Here is a 17,867-nt window from a genome sequence, read left to right on the forward strand (position 1 = left end):
TAGGGTATGAAGTGACAGATAAAGGCAAGGTCAGGCAAACCTTAAATGGATTGGGACCGAAATTTCATGTTCTCTCGACTTCACTACTATGCCTACCTGATCTACCATCATTTGAGGACTTGCAAGAAAAATTACTTCAATATGAGATGACTCTGAAAGGGATGTCACATGAAACTGGTGGACAGGTTCTTGCTACTGGTGTTTCCTTTAATCAGGGACGTGGTGATAATAATTTTGGTGGCGGCAGAGGACGAGGACGAGGTACTCCAGGGAGGCGTGGGTTATTGCCTACCCCGAATGCTTCACCTCTTTATAATATGAAAAACGTACCCACATGTTATATTTGCAACAAGCGAGGCCACATAAAAGCCAATTGTTGGCACAATCTGCAGAACAAAGGAAAGTTTCAAAAGGGTGAGAGCCCGTCAGGACGCAAGGATAATTCTTCAAAGTTTGGTGGAGATGTGAAAGAGCTTCTCTTGGCAACGTTGTCTGAACTTGATCTGAAACGCGATGATAAAGGAGTATGGTATATTGATTTTGAGGCAGCTACTCATGTCACATGTAATGCGGGTAAATTCTCTACTTTAACTCCCTATTTTGGAAAAAGTAGCATAGTCACTGAAGATGGGTCACACCATCCCATCACACACATTGGAAATGTTTCTATTCCCTTGCCTAAATCTCCACTTCATCTTTCCAATGTTCTTCATACCCCAGATATTACAAAAAATATTGTTTCTGTTTCTAAGCTTGTTGATCATACCAATTCTTCCGTTGAATTTACTGTCTTTTGTTTATGTCAAGGATCTACAAACGAAGGAGACATTCGCTAGAGGGGAACGTCAAGAAAATATGTATGTCTTCCAAGAGGATCCTTCTACTTGTATTCGACCTACCTTGAAGTCCTCTCCTCAGTCTATGTCGTCAAAGAATGTTCATGTGTTCAGTTTGCAATCTTCGAATAAATGTAATAAGCCTGATTTTTGGCATTCGCGTCTTGGTCATTGTGGTCAAGTCTTTGTTGGCGATTAGTATCCGATGGTCTTATTCCTGAATCTAGCTTGACTCCTAGTTCAGTTAATAAAATGTGTTCAAGTTGTCAAATGTGTAAGAGTCATATTCTTCCTTTCCATTCAATAAATGAGAGAGCTTCAAGGCCTTTTGAAATCGTCTGTTCTGATGTGTGGGGACCAGCCCCTAATCCCTCTAACTCTGGCAGCAAATATTATGTTATCTTCATCGATAATTTCTCCCGTTTCACTTGGATATATTTCATGAAAAATAAATCAGAAGTTTTCTTTATTTTTCGTTGCTTTCATGCATTTGTCAAAACTCATTTTTCTTGTAATATTTTACATTTCCAATGTGATGGTGGGGGGAATACTCCTCTAGGGATTTTATCAATTATCTCCAAGATAGTGGGATAAATCGTAGAGTATCTTGTCCGCATACGCCCCAACAGAATGAAGTTGCAGAACGGAAACATCGTCACATTGTGGAGAGCGCTATGAGCATGATGCACGGAAGTCGTACTCCCATAGGACTCTAGATAGAGGTCTTTTACTAAGTTGTTTACATTATTAATTGCCTTCCCATGAAGCTTTTAGAAAATAAATCCCCTTATTTCGTCCTGTTTGGGAAACATCCAGATTATGATGAACTAAAAATTTTTGGCTGCACGTGTTATGTTCATATTGACTCTTCTCTGCGAAACAAGTTTCAAGTTAAGGCATCAAAGTGCAAATTTGTCGGATATGCAGATCATCACAAAGGGTACAGGTGTTATGATCCTGACAGCAGACGAATCAAGATATCTAGGAATGTAGTTTTTGATGAAAGTGATTTTGGAGATAGAGAACATGTTTCTGCCCAAACCAATATGAGTGCACTATTTTATGATCCATGGCTCAGTGCAGAGCTTTTTCCTGAAACAAACAATGACTGCTCTTCCTCCTATAATCAAGGAATATCCTGTCAAGATGGAAACAGTGGCATACAGGAACTTGAAATAGAACCTCCTCCAGAGATTAACAAGTTTGTTGGACAAGTTTATAGGAGAAGAGAAAGGGACTCACTCTTGACTCTAGATGGTATTGAACAAGAAGCTCCTACGCTTCATTCATCCAATGACGTTACTTCTCCAGTATCTAATACAGTAGCACTTCCAATCAGGCGATCTAAAAGAGCTCGGCATCCCATTGAAAGATGGGTCAGTTATAAGAATTTTACCATGAACTTTCAGTTATTTTTATCACAGATTGAGAAAGAGACTGAGCCTAGACATTTTCATCGAGCCATTAACTCCAAAACATGGATTCAAGCCATGAATGAAGATATCGAAGCCTTGTACCAATGTCAAACATGGACAGTTGTTCCTCGACCCTCAGATAAAAATGTCGTTGGGTCACGATGGGTCTACAAAATCAAATACAAACCGGATGGGAGTGTTGAACGATACAAAGCTCGTCTCGTAGCAAAGGGATTCACCCAAGAGTTTGGACAGGACTATGATGAAACTTTTAGTCCAGTTGTGAAAATGGGCACAATTCGTATAGTTCTTACATTGGATGTAGATTATGGTTGGAGAATAAGTCAGCTAGATGTGAAGAATGCTTTCCTTCATGAGGATTTGAAGGAAGTATACATGGAACAACCGTCAGGATATACAGAAGGAAATTCAAAGGAGTATGTATGCAGACAAAATCGAACACTCTATGGACTGAAACAAACGTCTCGATCTTGGTTTGAGAGTTTCTCCCTAAAAATTCAAAGACATGGTTTTTATCGATCACAATTGGACCATTCTCTCTTTATTCTTCAAGGTAAGGAGTTTACTACCTTCTTGTTGATATATGTTGATGATATAATTATTACAGGAAACAGTGAGAACCATGTTCAAGAAACTAAGGATCTTCTAAGTCAAAGGTTCAAAATGAAAGACCTTGGAAATCTTTGGTACTTTCTTGAAGTAGAGGTGGATAATCAAGAAAATAAACTTACTTTAACTCAACATAAATACACTCTGGATCTGTTAGAAAATGGTGGGATGAAAGATTGCAAGCCTTTTGCTACTCCTTGTGTAATTAACCAGAAACTAAGTGTGCGAGATGGAAACTTGTATCATGATCCCACCAAATATTGGAGTCTAGTGGGAATGCTTCAATATCTCACCTTTACCAGGCCCGATATCACATATTCAGTCAATCAAGTTTCTCAATTCATGCATGAGCCAAGGACGGGGCACATGGATGCAGTAAAATGGATACTGCGGTACTTGAAGAGTACTGTTGGAGATGGACTTTTGTATACCAAAAGCAAATCCGTGAATAATTCTCATGACATCATTGTTTATTCAGATGCAGATTGGGCCAAAGATCCTGATGATCGAAAGTCAGTTTCAGGATATGGGGTTTTCATTGGTGTCAATCTTGTTTCCTGCAAAAACTCAAACATTATGAAGAACAATTCATTCAGTAGCACGAAAAAAAATAGCCTATTGTATTAACCGTTATCTAACATCATCACAGAGTAAAATAAGATGAAAGATACAGCAGATCTCAAATGGCACATCAAACGGTAAAAAAAAACTTTTGTTTGGAGTTCACGACAGTCGAACTCGAAACCCATTGGCAGAAATCGAAAGAACCCCCCCCCCACCCAAATCGGCGATTTGGGGGTTTCCCATAATATTAACCTAACAGAATCCGAGAAAAGAGGAGCTTGTTTGGGGTTTTCCGCGGTAGTCTAAATTCCCAAATCGATTGATTTGGGGGTTCGGACAACCCACATAACATGTGTGACCCCATGCCATACTAGAAAGAAAAATACAGTACCCTACTTGCCCGGTGTTTCTCCTCTGAGACGCCATCGTTGGAGGTGCAGTCGACCACTCCCGTTCCACTGGAGAGAGAGTGTGAGAGGAAGAGAGGTGTGGGAGGGGTCTTTGTAGGAGGGTGCCCCGAAACGGAAGGAGGTCGGTTACCTCCCTCCCTTCACCCGGCAGCTGCACACATAACCCCACCCCCCTCTCTTTCCCCTTTCGACTGCGTTAGGGTTCACTCAGAACCCTAATGCCCTTTTTATCGGGCCAGCACAGCTTTAGTGCTGTGTTTTTTTTTTTTTTTGCTTTTAACTTACCTCTTAACACGGGGTGCGGCCCGGGTCCGAGACCCGAGATCCAACTGCGGGTTTGGACCTGTGCCACCTTTACGATGTGGATCCGCAGGTTGGATCGAAATGGACCCAACTGTGGATCCCTCGGTATCTATATTTTTTTCGTTTATATTTAAATTTTTATAATATTATTATCATTCATCATTTTTTTTCTATTTCTCTCTCATACTTATATATCTATATGAGAATATATATATGTAGATCTGTTATGGATCCTGGATCCGAAACTGGGATCCCAGACCCGATTCAGGAAATTATGTATTATTTTAAGATAATTTCAAGTAAATAAATCAAAAAATTTGAGGTTATTACACCTAAGGGGGCTGACATTGGCCTTGGATCCCAATAAAGATCTCGGACGCATTGGCCGAGATCCATGATCCATATGGGTGCAGATAAATAGGTTTTAAAAATAATAAATTATAACTATAATAATAATAGTAAAATAATATATACATTAGATATATAATTAGAGTTTGCTTAGAAAGGATCTTTATTTCCGGAAGGAAATAGAATTCTTTCTATTTCTATCATTGATGTTCCCCCCTTTAGTGGAGAGTCCTAATGGTTTTATAAAAGCAGCGTGACTCCCTCTCTCTCAATATCGATTTTGAGAGAGAGAGAGAGGGCTGATCTGAGAGAGAGAGAGAGAGAGCAAGGAAGAGGGCTGCAACAATGCCTCTTCCTCTTCAGCGTCTCTTTTTTATAATGAATCAGCACAAGGTATGTGTTCTTCTCTGATTCCAATGGACGAGGGGTTAGCATAGGTCGAACCACATGGGATTAAGAAAGAGAAAAACTGAAAAATCAACCCTATCTTAATAGAGTTTTCGATTTCAGCAGGCTTGGGAAAGATCGCAGCCTGTATTGGATTTGGGTTTCACGACAGTTTCCTGAACCTAATACAGTTGTGATTGAGATAATTTTTCCAGCCTATATATATGTTTTAGTTTTATGCAACTGAAAATTTTATTTCTTTAGGTTGCTGATTAGATTTACTTATGATTAATTTGTTAAAGTCTGGGCTGAATGGGCAATCCTTATAGGTGATGTCGGGCCCTAAAAATATATATGTATCTCTTGTTTAGATTTGATTACTATTGGATCGGTACTGTTGATTATAAAACTATTTTTTATTACACATTCAAAATTGATGCATGTCTTGTGATTAAACCTGAGTTTCTCGTTAGTTTGAATCCACTTTGTTTATTTTGCTTGGAAATTTCTGTATGTAACCTTTCCAGCAGGCACAAATATATTATTCCTTTGGTTATGTTGAATAAGTTACCTCTGTACAGATTTCTTTGACTATCACGATTTTACAATCCTGTTCAAGCATCACCAGACTATAGCTTAAAATCTGAAAAATATTCTGTGTTCTTGGTTTTTATCAAAATGAACCAGTTTGCCTAATTAAATCAGTTTAACCCCCTTCAGAACATTGACAGACTGCTTTTGCATGCCCAAAATTAACGTATATTCAGATTTTTGTATGCTCAGAGTTTCACATACTTTGATAACGTTTTCCACGCATTGATGGTTGATTTAATGCATGATTTTTGTGTAGAGATTTTTATGCCTATAAATATGTTTCAGATGTGTAAATTTATTGATAGCCTGCTGCTTGTTAATTGAGAGACAATTCATGTATATCGCGCTCTTTGTGAAATTTTATTATAACTGTCAGCAGTCTGACAGGTGTCAGTTAGTATCAGCATGTCAATTAAATCTATAATATTTATTTGTGCTTTGTATTTATTACTATATGTTGATTTCAACATTCATTACAACTGAGAATTTGTTGAGACAGTCATCTAAGTTTTCATTCAAATCTAAATTTCTATTTTGCAAAATTGTTTTATATTGCTTTTGAATTAATTACATTGTTGAAATTGACCGGGCAAAAGCCCAAATTTGTTAATGCATGTTGATTTGCATAATTGTTCTTGTGTAAAGAACTCTTAATGAGTTAAGAATGGTAAAAGAGACCAAACAGTGTAATAATTTATTCTTCCTTGGTAACCCTCTGAAAAGGTGAAAACCTTGGATGGCGGTCATAGAGAACCGTGAGGATACTAAACGTTGTGTGCATTGTTTTATCCAATAACACAATGAGTGATACATGTTTCCAGCCACGGTTGTAGGGAACTTCCGCCACTTTGCCTTGAGGTGGTGTTGTTAGACTCATATGCAATTATTGGTATACTAAGAAAGTGACATCAATGGATGTTGATTTCCTTGTCATCCCGGCATTAAGTGTTGATTTTTAATGTTTCGATTGATGGTGTTGATTTTTTATGTCGGTCGATGAACATGTGTGGGACAGTTAATAAAATATAACTTATTTGTTAAGAGGAACTGCCTTGAACCTCGAAAACTTAGCCTGTTTTAAGTATCTGCGAGTTTTGTATAAGTGAGAACTTATTGTGTGCATTAAGTAGGATCGAGGGTTATGTTTTTTGGTGGATCGGATTCTAATGGTTTTTTAGAATTATTGTTTCAGGAAACTTATTGAACCCTAAATTAGGACTATTCTATTAAATTCAATTCAATTTAAATTCATTGTTTGATTTATTCTTTCAAAGATATGTGTTGGGTTGTATATATTAAATTTATGATGTGCTCCGGGTCCTTAGGATATCTTTCTGCAATGTTTTAAAATTACTTATTCATAAAAAAAAAGAAAATTTTCGCAAAATTTTTAAGGATCAGTCGTTATGGAGTTGGTATTAGAGTCAGGTCAAAATCAACACCATAAATCATAAACTCGCACTCGAGAAACAGTTTCTGCATAACTGATAAGAAGTATTTTGTGAATTTTTTTTCCTTGCTTTTCCTGCAATTATGAAAATTGTCATTATTCAATGTGAATGGTTATAATTAATTAATTAATTAATGCAGGATGATTAAATTTGTATGGTTGATGTGATTGTTTCCCTTCAATATCGGGATCAAGCTTAAGGAGGTAGGTTTGATCTATGGGCATAGTTTAATAACAAATTTGGTTTAAATTAATTTTTATATGTATACCCTTGGCCAAGCAAACGCTCCTTAAAACTAGTGAAAACAAAGGGACTTTGTGACAAATGCCCTCAACAGTCTCAGGTCATACCAGTCGCGAACGCCACACCAGTTGTGACCTCTAACCCTAGTGCGGTGACTTACGACAAGTTTTTCAAATCGGATCCACCAACATGTTCTGCAAAGGCCGACCCTGAAGCTGCCGAGAGCTGGGTCGAAGAGATAGAGTGTGATTTTTGCATCTTGATCGTGCCAGAGGATAGGCAAACTGACTTTGGTACCTACCGTCTGAAAGGCGATGTCAGAACATGATTCGGAAGGTGAAGTTTGTTGGGGTGGAATCCATATCCTGAAAGACTTTCTGAGAAGAGTTCTTGGAGGCCTATTTTTCCTCGTTCGCTAGGAAAAAGATATAGCAGGAGTTTCTCGAGTTGACTTAGGGGAACATGAGTCTAGTGGACTATATTGCCAAGTTTCGGAGCCTCGAGCATTACTGCTTTAACCTGTTTGTTGATGACAAGGCAAAGGCATCGAAGTACGTGTGAGGACTACTCAAAGATAGGTTGTGAGTTCGTGTGATGACTAGTCGTCCTACTACATTCAGCGACGTGATTGAATCGACTTCTATCATGAATGAGGAGTGGGAGCGATTCAAGGGAGGCCAGTCTAAGAAGATAGGTGGCAACAGCAATAGTGGAACTCGAAAGCATCCACCTACTAGTGGTGAGGCACAGGTGTGCATACTTAAAAGCAGAAGACCCAGCAGGGAAACCACCAGAATCATCCTCAGCAGAAGCAGCCGCAGCAAGCGAACACTCAGCAGGTATGTCAGAGGTGCAACAAGAGTCATCCTTTCGGTGTGTGCCTGCTTTTCACCGGTATCTACTATCAGTGCAAGCAGCCAAGGCACATTGCACAACATTGCCCGAACAACCCAGGAGCACATGGCAACCAGCAACAGAGACCTCCACAAAGGAAGGCACAAAGGAAGACCAACGGACGCATGTACACTGCTACAGCTGTAGAGCAAAACGATCAGAGCGATCTGATCAAAGGTATTATAGTTGTTGTCAATCACTTTGCACGTGTTATGTTCGATTCAGGTGCAACCCATTGTTTTATTTCATCTTTTTTTGCTGGATTGCTTGACATTACACTATCTAACTTAGAGATTGCGTTAGAGGTTATATCTTTGATGGGGGTATTGACTCGATGTGCTAAGTATCTTCTCGCAGTTAAATTGGTCATTGAGGGACACGACTTTTCTGTCGATCTCATTTTACTTGAGATGGCATTCTACGATGTCATTTTGGGCATGAATTGGCTATCACGTCATAATGTGACTCTTCAGTGTCGGGGTAAGAAAGTTAGCTTAGAGCGACCCGATCTATTAGCCCGATCTATTAGCGTTGGTTTTTCAGGCGACTAGGCCGGTTTGTGAGATGAAGATCATATCAGCGTTGAAGATCTTGAAGTACTGCAAGCAGAGGTATATTATATTCTTGGCTAGTGTGTCAGCAACCGATAGCCAGGAGTTACCATTTGAGCAGTTGGACATAGTCCATGAGTTTCAGACGTATTTCCAAAAGACTTATCAGGATTACCGCCTTAGTGTGAGATCGAGTTGATCCCTGGAACGGCACCAGTGTCGCCGTATAGTATGGCACATGCCGAGCTCGTGGAGTTGAATAAGCAGTTGTGGGAGCTTCTTGACAAGGGGTTTATTATACCGACTGTGTCACTTTGGGGTGCACCTGTAATGAAATGGATTGAATCTGATACACATGCAAGAACACGTAAGAACAAACTCTCAATCAAGTTGAATGCCTTATTGAATCACCAAACTACCCACACAAGGGTCTTACAAATGTTGATATTGCATAAATTCACTCATATGAGTGTTAAAGAATACAAGGCCCTTAAGGCCAATTTATAGAACAAGTTCATCATTGGGGGCAGCCCATGGTGACTGTTGGGATGCTCCCAACGGTCAAAATTATGACCATTGGGAGCAGCTCCAACAGTCACTTGGAGCTTCTCCCAATATTACAAAAACCGAGAAAGCAAAAAAGAAAAAAGAAAAAGAAATAAAGAAAAAAGAAATAAAAAGGATTGTCAATCCCTATTGGGCCTATTACAGTGAAAGAACTGAAATACCCTTGATGGGTATTTCGGTTTACAGCACTTTAAACATACATATACGTATATGTATACATACATATATATATATATATATATATATATATATATATATATATATATTTGTATCTTAACATACATATACATATCTTAACACCCCCCCTCAAACTCACGGTACAACTACCGAGAGTTTGTTAAGTAGGAAGTGCAATCTGGGTGATGGTAGCGCTTTGGTGAAGAAATCCGCGAGTTGGTATTCCGATGGAACATAAGGTAGTGTGATAGTCTTTCGAAAAAACTCTTCACGAACGTAGTGGCAATCCATCTCAATGTGTTTCGTTCTTTCATGAAATGTATGATTGCTTGTAATGTAAACAGTGCTCTTGTTGTCACAACATAATTTCGAAGGTTCTGCAGTATGAACCCCCAAGTCTTCGCGAAGTTGTCTCAACCAAACTAACTCAGACGTAGTGGTTGTCATGACCCGATACTCAGCTTCAGTTGAGGAGAGTGACACCTGATGCTTTTTGCATCGCCATGAGATTAGAGAGTCACCTACAAAAACACATAAACCAGTGGTTGAGCATCTATCATTGACATCCCCTCCCCAATCAGAGTCAGAATATGCAATGACTTCTAGTGAGGAAGAGGATGATAAGAACAAACAAAGGTCAATAGATTTTTTAATATATCTAACAATTCTCATTACAACACTCATATGCACTGTAGTGGGAGCATGCTGAAATTGACTAGCATAGTGAATAGCATGAGATATATCAGGTTGGGTAATAGAGAGGTAAGACAAAGCCCCAATCATTTGTCTATAGGGTATTGGATCTTGCAAGGGCTCTCTATCATTTATCTTCATTTTGGCATTTATGACTTAAAGAGTATCGACCAACTTTTCATCCGAGAGTCCTGATCTTTCAATGATCTTTGTTGCATATTTAGTCAGTGACAAAAAATAACCACGATTTGAGTAAGCAACTTCTATTCTTAGAAAATATCATAAAAAACCAAGATCTGACATATCAAAGTTGGCTTTAAGCACATCTTTGATATGGTTAACTTCATGTTTATCATCTCATGTGATTATCATATCATCTACGTATAGCAGTAGAATCACCATTCCTGCATTAGAAGACTTAACAAACAATACAATGTCAGTAAAGCAAGATTTAAAATGAAGTTGTGTTATCACATCACTGAACCTATCGTACCAAGCTTTTAGAGTTTGTTTTAGGTCATACAAGGTCTTACGTAATCGAAGAGTTTTTTCATGTGCTAAAGACAAACCAGGAGGAAGATCCATGTATACTTCTTCATCTAGGTTGCCGTTTAGAAAGGTATTCTTAACGTCCATTTGAAATATGGGTCACTTTCTAATCGATACTATAGCAATGGGAGTTCTCACAGTAGTCATGCGAGCAACTGGGGCAAATGTCTCATCATAGTCAATCACATATTTTTTACTATATCCTTTGGCTACTAACCTAGCGTTATATCTTTCTATTGTTTTGTCATACTTAGTTTTTACCTTGTAAACTCATCTGCACCTTATAGTTTTTCTTCCTTTAGGTAAGGTTTGAATTTTTCAAGTTTTTGCCTTTTCTAATGCTTCCAACTCGTCATTCATGGCCTCAATCCATTCATGCTGGTGTTTAGCCTCATGCTATTATTGAGGTTCGAAATACGAGTGAATGGCCATTAGGCAAGATCTAAACCTAGGTTCAAAGGAATCATATGATACAAATCTATTAGGAGATTTCGAAATTTTTATGGATTTTCTAAAGGTTAGAAGAGTCTTCTTCTTGGCATTGAGAATATCTTTCTAAAGCACTTTATGGGTGATCTTCAGTACGACGAGTATAAGTTTGTAAAATATCATGAGATAGGTCCACATTATCAAGACTCTTATTCTCATTTTCATTTGTTACGTGAATGTTTTGACTCTCATGAATATTTTCACTCTTGTCATTGACTAGGTCAAAGGAACCAATAATCACAACTCTTTTGGATATTATCTTTGGTAAACCGGCTTTCATTTTCAAGAAACGAAACATTTCTAGAAATATATAATTTGTTTCTTTCAATGTCATAACACCTATATCCTTTTTGGTTTTCGGCATAGCCCAAAAACACACAAGGAATGGCTTTAGGGAAGAGTTGATCATTTTTATTGGTAAGAACAAAACATTTGCTCCCAAAAACCCTCAACCTTTTGTAATCGGGAGACATTTTACAAAGTTTTTCAATAGGAGAAATGTTTTCAATATTTTTTAAAGGCATTCTATTTATCAATTACACTGTCGTAAGAGCCACTTCAGCCCAAAAATTCTTTGAAACATTTCTAGATACTAGAAGAGTTCTAGTGGTTTCAATAATGTGTCTATGCTTTCTTTCGACAAGACCATTTTGTTGAGGGGTATATGAACACGATTTTTTGTGTACAATCCCATTTAAATCAAGATAACTTTTAAATTCTTTTGACACAAATTCTCCCCCAGAATCAGTTCTAAAAATTTGAATATTTGTTTTAAAATGATTTTGTATATAACTATGAAATTTTTTAAAACAATCAAATACTTTCGATTTGTGTTTTAAAAAGAATATCCAAGAGTGTCTACTATAATCGTCCACAAACACAACATAATAAGAAACACCACCTTTAGATACGACCGGTGCGGGAACCCATACATCTGAATGCACTAATTCAAATGGATTCTTAGTTATAAGATATCTTGTTCCAAAAGGTAAAGACTTCATTTTGCCAAGAATGCAATCTTCACATACAAAATTTTTCCTTTTACAATTTGAGAGAAATGGAAATAATTATAATTTGGTCACACTAGGATGTCCTAGTCTTTTGTGTCAAATTTCTACATCTTTCTTTTCCACAAAATTACAAAAAAGTTGTTTTGGCAATTCAAGATTGTCCATAACATAAAGGTCTCCTCTTCTATGGCCTTGCCCAATCGGCTTCTCGGACTGGAGATCCTGTATTAGACAATCATTTGATGAGAAAACTATTTTGCAACCATAGTCTGCAATTTGATAAACCGATAGAAGATTTAAATTTGATTTTGGTACTACTCTAATATTTGGTATGTGAAATATAGGTGTTTTCGATAAATACCAAAACTTTTGATTTTTAAAGAGGTGTCATCGGCAGTGGAAACACAAGAATCATTTGAGTCAGATTCGCATTCGAATAATATTGACTCATTAGGGGTCATATGAAATGAAGCACTGGAATCTAAGATTCACGAGGTCTTACCATGGTTGTCACTTGTTGATACGGCATCTCCTGAATAAGAAGGAGATTGAGCTTTAAACATAGGTTGCAATGCCTCCATCAATTGAGCTAAGGAGAGTGAACTGATGCATTTGGAGTTGTCCACTTCACTCCTTTCAACCGAAGCCACCATTTTTTCTTCTTTATAATCCTCCTTCTTTCTTTGAGGACAAAATGGTTTGATGTGTCACAGTTCATAACAATGGTAGCAAATAATTTTTTCACCTTTCTTTGACTCATGACCACCCCTATTTTCATAGTTGTTGGGGTTTCTACCATTCTCGTTTCTTACAAAATGAGGTGGTTTATAACTCTTCGTATGATTTTCGGGCTTTGACATAGCAATCACGGATTCTTCATCCTTAGAATTGGATGGCTTTTTCAACCTATTCTCTTCCATAGTTAATTCTTCAAGTGTCTCAACTATGGAAGGAACTCCTACTCTATGAAGAAGAGCGGACTTAGTTCCTTCTATAAATAATTTTTTCACCTTTCTTTGACTCATGATCACACCTATTTTCATAGTTGTTGGGGTTTCTACCATTCTCATTTCTTATAAAATAAGGTGGCTTATAACTCTTAATATGATTTTCGGGCTTTGACATAGCAAGCACGGATTCTTCATCCTTAGAAGTGGATGGCTTTTTCAACATATTCTCTTCCATAGTTAATTTTTCAAGTGCCTCAACTATGGAAGGAACTCCTCCTCTATGAAGAAGAGCGGACTTAGTTCTTTCAAATTCGGACCTAAGCCCATTTATGAATTGATAAAAATGCTCTGCTTTGATTTCATTTTAGCGGAGCTCAACATCTTGTGGGCAATGTCACTTTGGCTCAAGAAAAGTCAATTCATCCCAAATGAGAGATAGTGCATTGTAATACTCTCTTATGCTCATCTCCCCTTGAGTCATTGTCCTCACTTTATTTTGGACATTACATATATGCACAATATCATTAAGACTATACATGTCCTTAAGGTATTTGCAAGCATCACTAGCAAAGTCAAACTTCGCCAAACTAGAACATTTATGAATGTCTACACTATTGATGAGTCATCCAATAATTTTGGAATGACCCATTCTCCATTCCTTCCACATTTTCTCATATTCGAAAACGGCTTTAGCCATTTCCTCTCCTTGAAGCGCAACTTCTTTTCCATTCTCCAACTTTGTAAGGATGAGTTTTGGCTCTTTGTCGGAGCCGTCAATCAACCCCCAAAGCCCCTTTTTCCATATTTTATGTTTTACTATGGATGCCCACATCACATAGTTGGTGTCATTTAAGCGTATGGGAATGGAGACAATCACTTCCCTCTCATTCTCCATTTACAATAAACGGAAAACAAAAAACAAGAGAAAGTGAGAAAGAGAGGAAGAGAGAAAAAGGATGTGATACAAGGCTCTCTCTTTTTTTGGAGATGGCCCGCTTCCCGATGCAACAACCAGAATTTTCACAAGTCCAAGATCCTCCTTTTGATCATGATCTTCTTTCTAACAAACGTCCTTTGGAACTAGCCGACGGGCGGTACGATTTTATCGCAATAAGGCATAAATTTGCAGTTGTGAAGGGTAAAAGGGTCCTAATGATGTCGGATATTTGTGAATTTGGACATCAGGAGAAATATAAAAAATTGTTGGGTTTTTATAGAATCGGGTCAAATTATCCATACAGTATGGTTATTTATTTCTCACTTCCCGCTTCCTATACATTTTAAAATACATTGCTTCTCGCTTTCGTTTCCCGCTTTCACTTCCTAGTCCGACAACCTTGGTTCAAGCTCAATTGTCACACCCACTCAAATTTCCAATAGAATATACATTTTAAACAAGGTCTTAGGTTTGATTCCACCGTGGGCCCGAAGGTCAGAATGCCAGGATAAACAAAAAAAAACTCCAATATATCTCCATTTGAAAAAACCCGACATTCTAGGTGTTTATAACGAGAATGAAAAGTATCAACTACATGATTCTTAATATTGTGAGAAAATCTATATCCAGCTGTTAGTTTTAGTATTTTTAGCTTGTCATCTTCTTGTGATTGTGTTTAGGAGGAAGGAAGCCAATTTAGGAATTATGGCATGGTGCAGTCAAATAATGATGTTAAATGCAAATAAGAGGAGCACAACCAATGGGAATTCCCAAATTAAACAAATTTGGCCATCAAACTTCCCAAATTCAACAAACAATCAAGTTCGAAGGTGTTGGCACCGAACATTATTTAGTCTCATGAACTCAAGATTAAATTAAACATTGGAGGCCAAGCAGGGCAAGTTTAGTACATAGGGAAAGGCTAGGTCAAAACTTGGTCTTAGAAATAGCAGAATTTTCATTGGGCTGAATAATCTGAGTAGCCAATTATTTTTAAACATCTATTACATAGCAAAAAAGTGTACTAAGTGCACAACAATGAAAAGATATTGCAGAACATTAGATTCTTATTATAACTAGGATGTGTTGATGTTTATAGATACCTCATCTGTTTGAATGGTCACTTGAATGGGCTCAAAATGGGTTATGAAAGGCATCTTCATATGGAAACCTGAGAATCCATATAGATCTTTGTTTAGGAAAAAAAGTTAATTCACATCTAATGACCCAGTCCAAACACCAACAAACCTGGATCTGTGATTGTTTTCAGAAGAGCACCCCCTCTCCAATACGCACCAACATGACCTTCTGGAACTTGATGCAAAATCATAGTACCACCGCCATCTGATAGGGAAGGTAGCAATACCTATAAAGTTACTAGTTAGACACCACACATGGGATCAGTCATTCCGCATGATAGGTTAAAAAAAACATTGGCATAATGGAGAAAGATGGCACAAGAAGAAAACCCATATTGGTGGATGAAAAGGTGCATGTCTTCAAATACAGTGAAAACAGACAAAGGGCATTGACTGCAATAAAAGTGAAGAACTAGATCTTTCTATTTTGTACATGCATGAAATTATAGTGGCAAAACACCAACTATAACAAACAATGTCATGCAACAATCAGCTCATGAAATTCTTCTTCTTTCTGATTACAATGAAAGATCACAATTAAGCATGAAGCTCCAAATAAATAGGTTTGCAATTATCAATTGGTAATAACCAATTAAGCCTCCAGGAATCGCGTTCTCCCCCAACAGGAACACCATCTCAATAAACTCAATGCTTTTGTAAGAACTTCAAACAAACAACTTTCGGAAACCAACATCATAATGAAAGAATTCCACCAAAAAGAATTCCCTGCACTCCGCTATTTATATCAGAGTGAACCAAAAATGAAAAAAGATCACACAAGAAAATAACATTGCATCACTTCACTCCTCCAATCTTTCTCTACTTACCTTATAATATTTACTGGATATCTGAACACATACAAAATGCATCAACCAAACCATACATAACAAGTTACTTTGCCAGAAAAAGAAAGCACAATAATCAATCCAGTTTCCCTTAAAAATCCAGTTCTCCAGACGGTTCTTGTGCAACGAAAATAACCACCATCATGAATTCCCAATCTCACCACTACAATAAAAACTCTGAAAATTATCACGCCAAAAAATGGCATTATAAACTTCCAAATTCGCTATTCGGAATTAAAAAATTCCGGCAACCATACCAGAAGAAGAAGCGGTTGCGTATTCTCCAAATGAAGAGAAAGCTAAAAAGAGATCAAATATGAACACCACCATCTCCTTCTCAATGCATGAACAACCCACATAAGTTCCTCATTTTTATCAGAAAAAATCCAAGTTGGTGAACTAAAAATTAAACAAAAATTAATCAAACAGTACATCAAAACCCTAACTTAACCATGCAGGTATGCGATGAAACACCTCAAAAATACTTCAGGGAAATATCAGAAGGAAACGGCAACTAAGCAAAATGAACGAATCAAACTTCAAACTGGGCCAAAACCAACAAATCAACAGATCCAACAAACCAAGCCCCAAGCAAAGAGAAAGAGAGAGTACCGCCAAGAAGACGCCTGTGAAAATGATACCGATGGCGAAGATCGGAAGGAAGTCTCCGCTCTGGGGAGGTGTTGGGCCTCTGGGTGTGCGCGTGGGAACCACACGTGCGATGTCGTTCGGGTCCATCACAAACACGCAGCGAGAGAGAGACTGCAGGGAGGGAAAATGGGCTTCTGTAATTTGTTAAACGCACGATCGCACTCAAAATCTCGCCGTGATATATATAAAACAAGAAAAAAAGGTTGCTTCTGGCGAATATCACGTGAAAATATCGGAATATGTAAAGATACCATATATACTTTAAAGAAAAATATACGATGTAAACTCTTTATAAAAGAGTTTTTTCGTGAAAGTCACCAAGTTAAAGGGATGACACAAGTTGCAAGCGTATCGCTGGTATATGAATCGAGTCGTCACTTGGCTCATTCATGATCTGAATATATATATAGCTGGTAACCCGAGCCATGTGAACACAGGGTGTTTGACTTGGCTGAACAGGTGAGCTCATATATATATTAAGTGTAATATACAAAGAGAAGGACGCAAAGAATATAAATGTAAAGATAAGGATGCATGAAAAATATAATGTAAAATATGAATTATAAAACTTAATATATAAAATATAATTTAAGTATAATGTATAAAAAATATGTATTCTATGTATAAATAACATGAAATTTTTTTACACAAGCTAGCTCGTGTTAGGATGGTCTCGTTTAGAGATGAGCCGAGCTTAAGCTGAGTCACTAGCTCGGTCAGCTAATAACCAAACGAGCTTGAACATGACATGTTCGGTCACTACAACAAAGCAGTAGATTAGCGACGACCACATTACGTCGTTAATCCGTCGCTACGCATGTTAGCGACGGATTAGCGACAACGAGGCGACGGTATGCTTACGTCGCGAATATTTCGACGCTAACTGGCGACGGATTTATTCCGTCGCCAAGTCCGTCGCTAATTGCGACGGACTAACAAGCGCTATATTCCGTCGTCAATCCGCCGGTACTAAACGGCGACCACGGCTTGGCGACAGATTTACTTCCGTCGTTATGCCGTCGCTAGATTTATATGAATAGCGACGGATGGTTTCGTCGCTAATCCGTCGCAAACACGAAAAAAATTTAAAAAAAATTAATTGAAAATTAAATACTGAGAACGGTACAATTTATATTTCCTGTATAATTTATATTTCTTGTAAATAAAAAACAAACCACACAAAAAATTCCATATAACAAGAATCTACAACAATTAATCATTCCACCTTAAAATT

General features: G+C 37.7%; 1 protein-coding gene across 1 annotated transcript in view; it reads right to left on the bottom strand.

Annotated features, from left to right (window-relative positions):
- LOC149818824 (SPFH/Band 7/PHB domain-containing membrane-associated protein family) overlaps positions 1-16,787 on the bottom strand; it is a 34,092-nt gene extending 17,305 nt beyond the window's left edge. The window contains exons 1-3 of the mRNA XM_089984104.1: positions 16,595-16,787; positions 15,247-15,364; positions 15,102-15,169 (exon numbers count right to left, since the gene is read on the bottom strand). Coding sequence (XP_089840230.1) covers positions 15,102-15,169; positions 15,247-15,364; positions 16,595-16,720 — 312 coding nt within the window. The 5' untranslated portion in view covers positions 16,721-16,787. The remainder of the gene's footprint in view (positions 1-15,101; positions 15,170-15,246; positions 15,365-16,594) is intronic.
- Between the last annotated feature and the right edge of the window lie 1,080 nt (positions 16,788-17,867).

This window comes from Nuphar pumila, chromosome 13, assembly GCF_984573655.1.
Source record: "Nuphar pumila chromosome 13, dmNupPumi1.hap1.1, whole genome shotgun sequence".
Taxonomy (NCBI): Eukaryota; Viridiplantae; Streptophyta; class Magnoliopsida; order Nymphaeales; family Nymphaeaceae; genus Nuphar; species Nuphar pumila.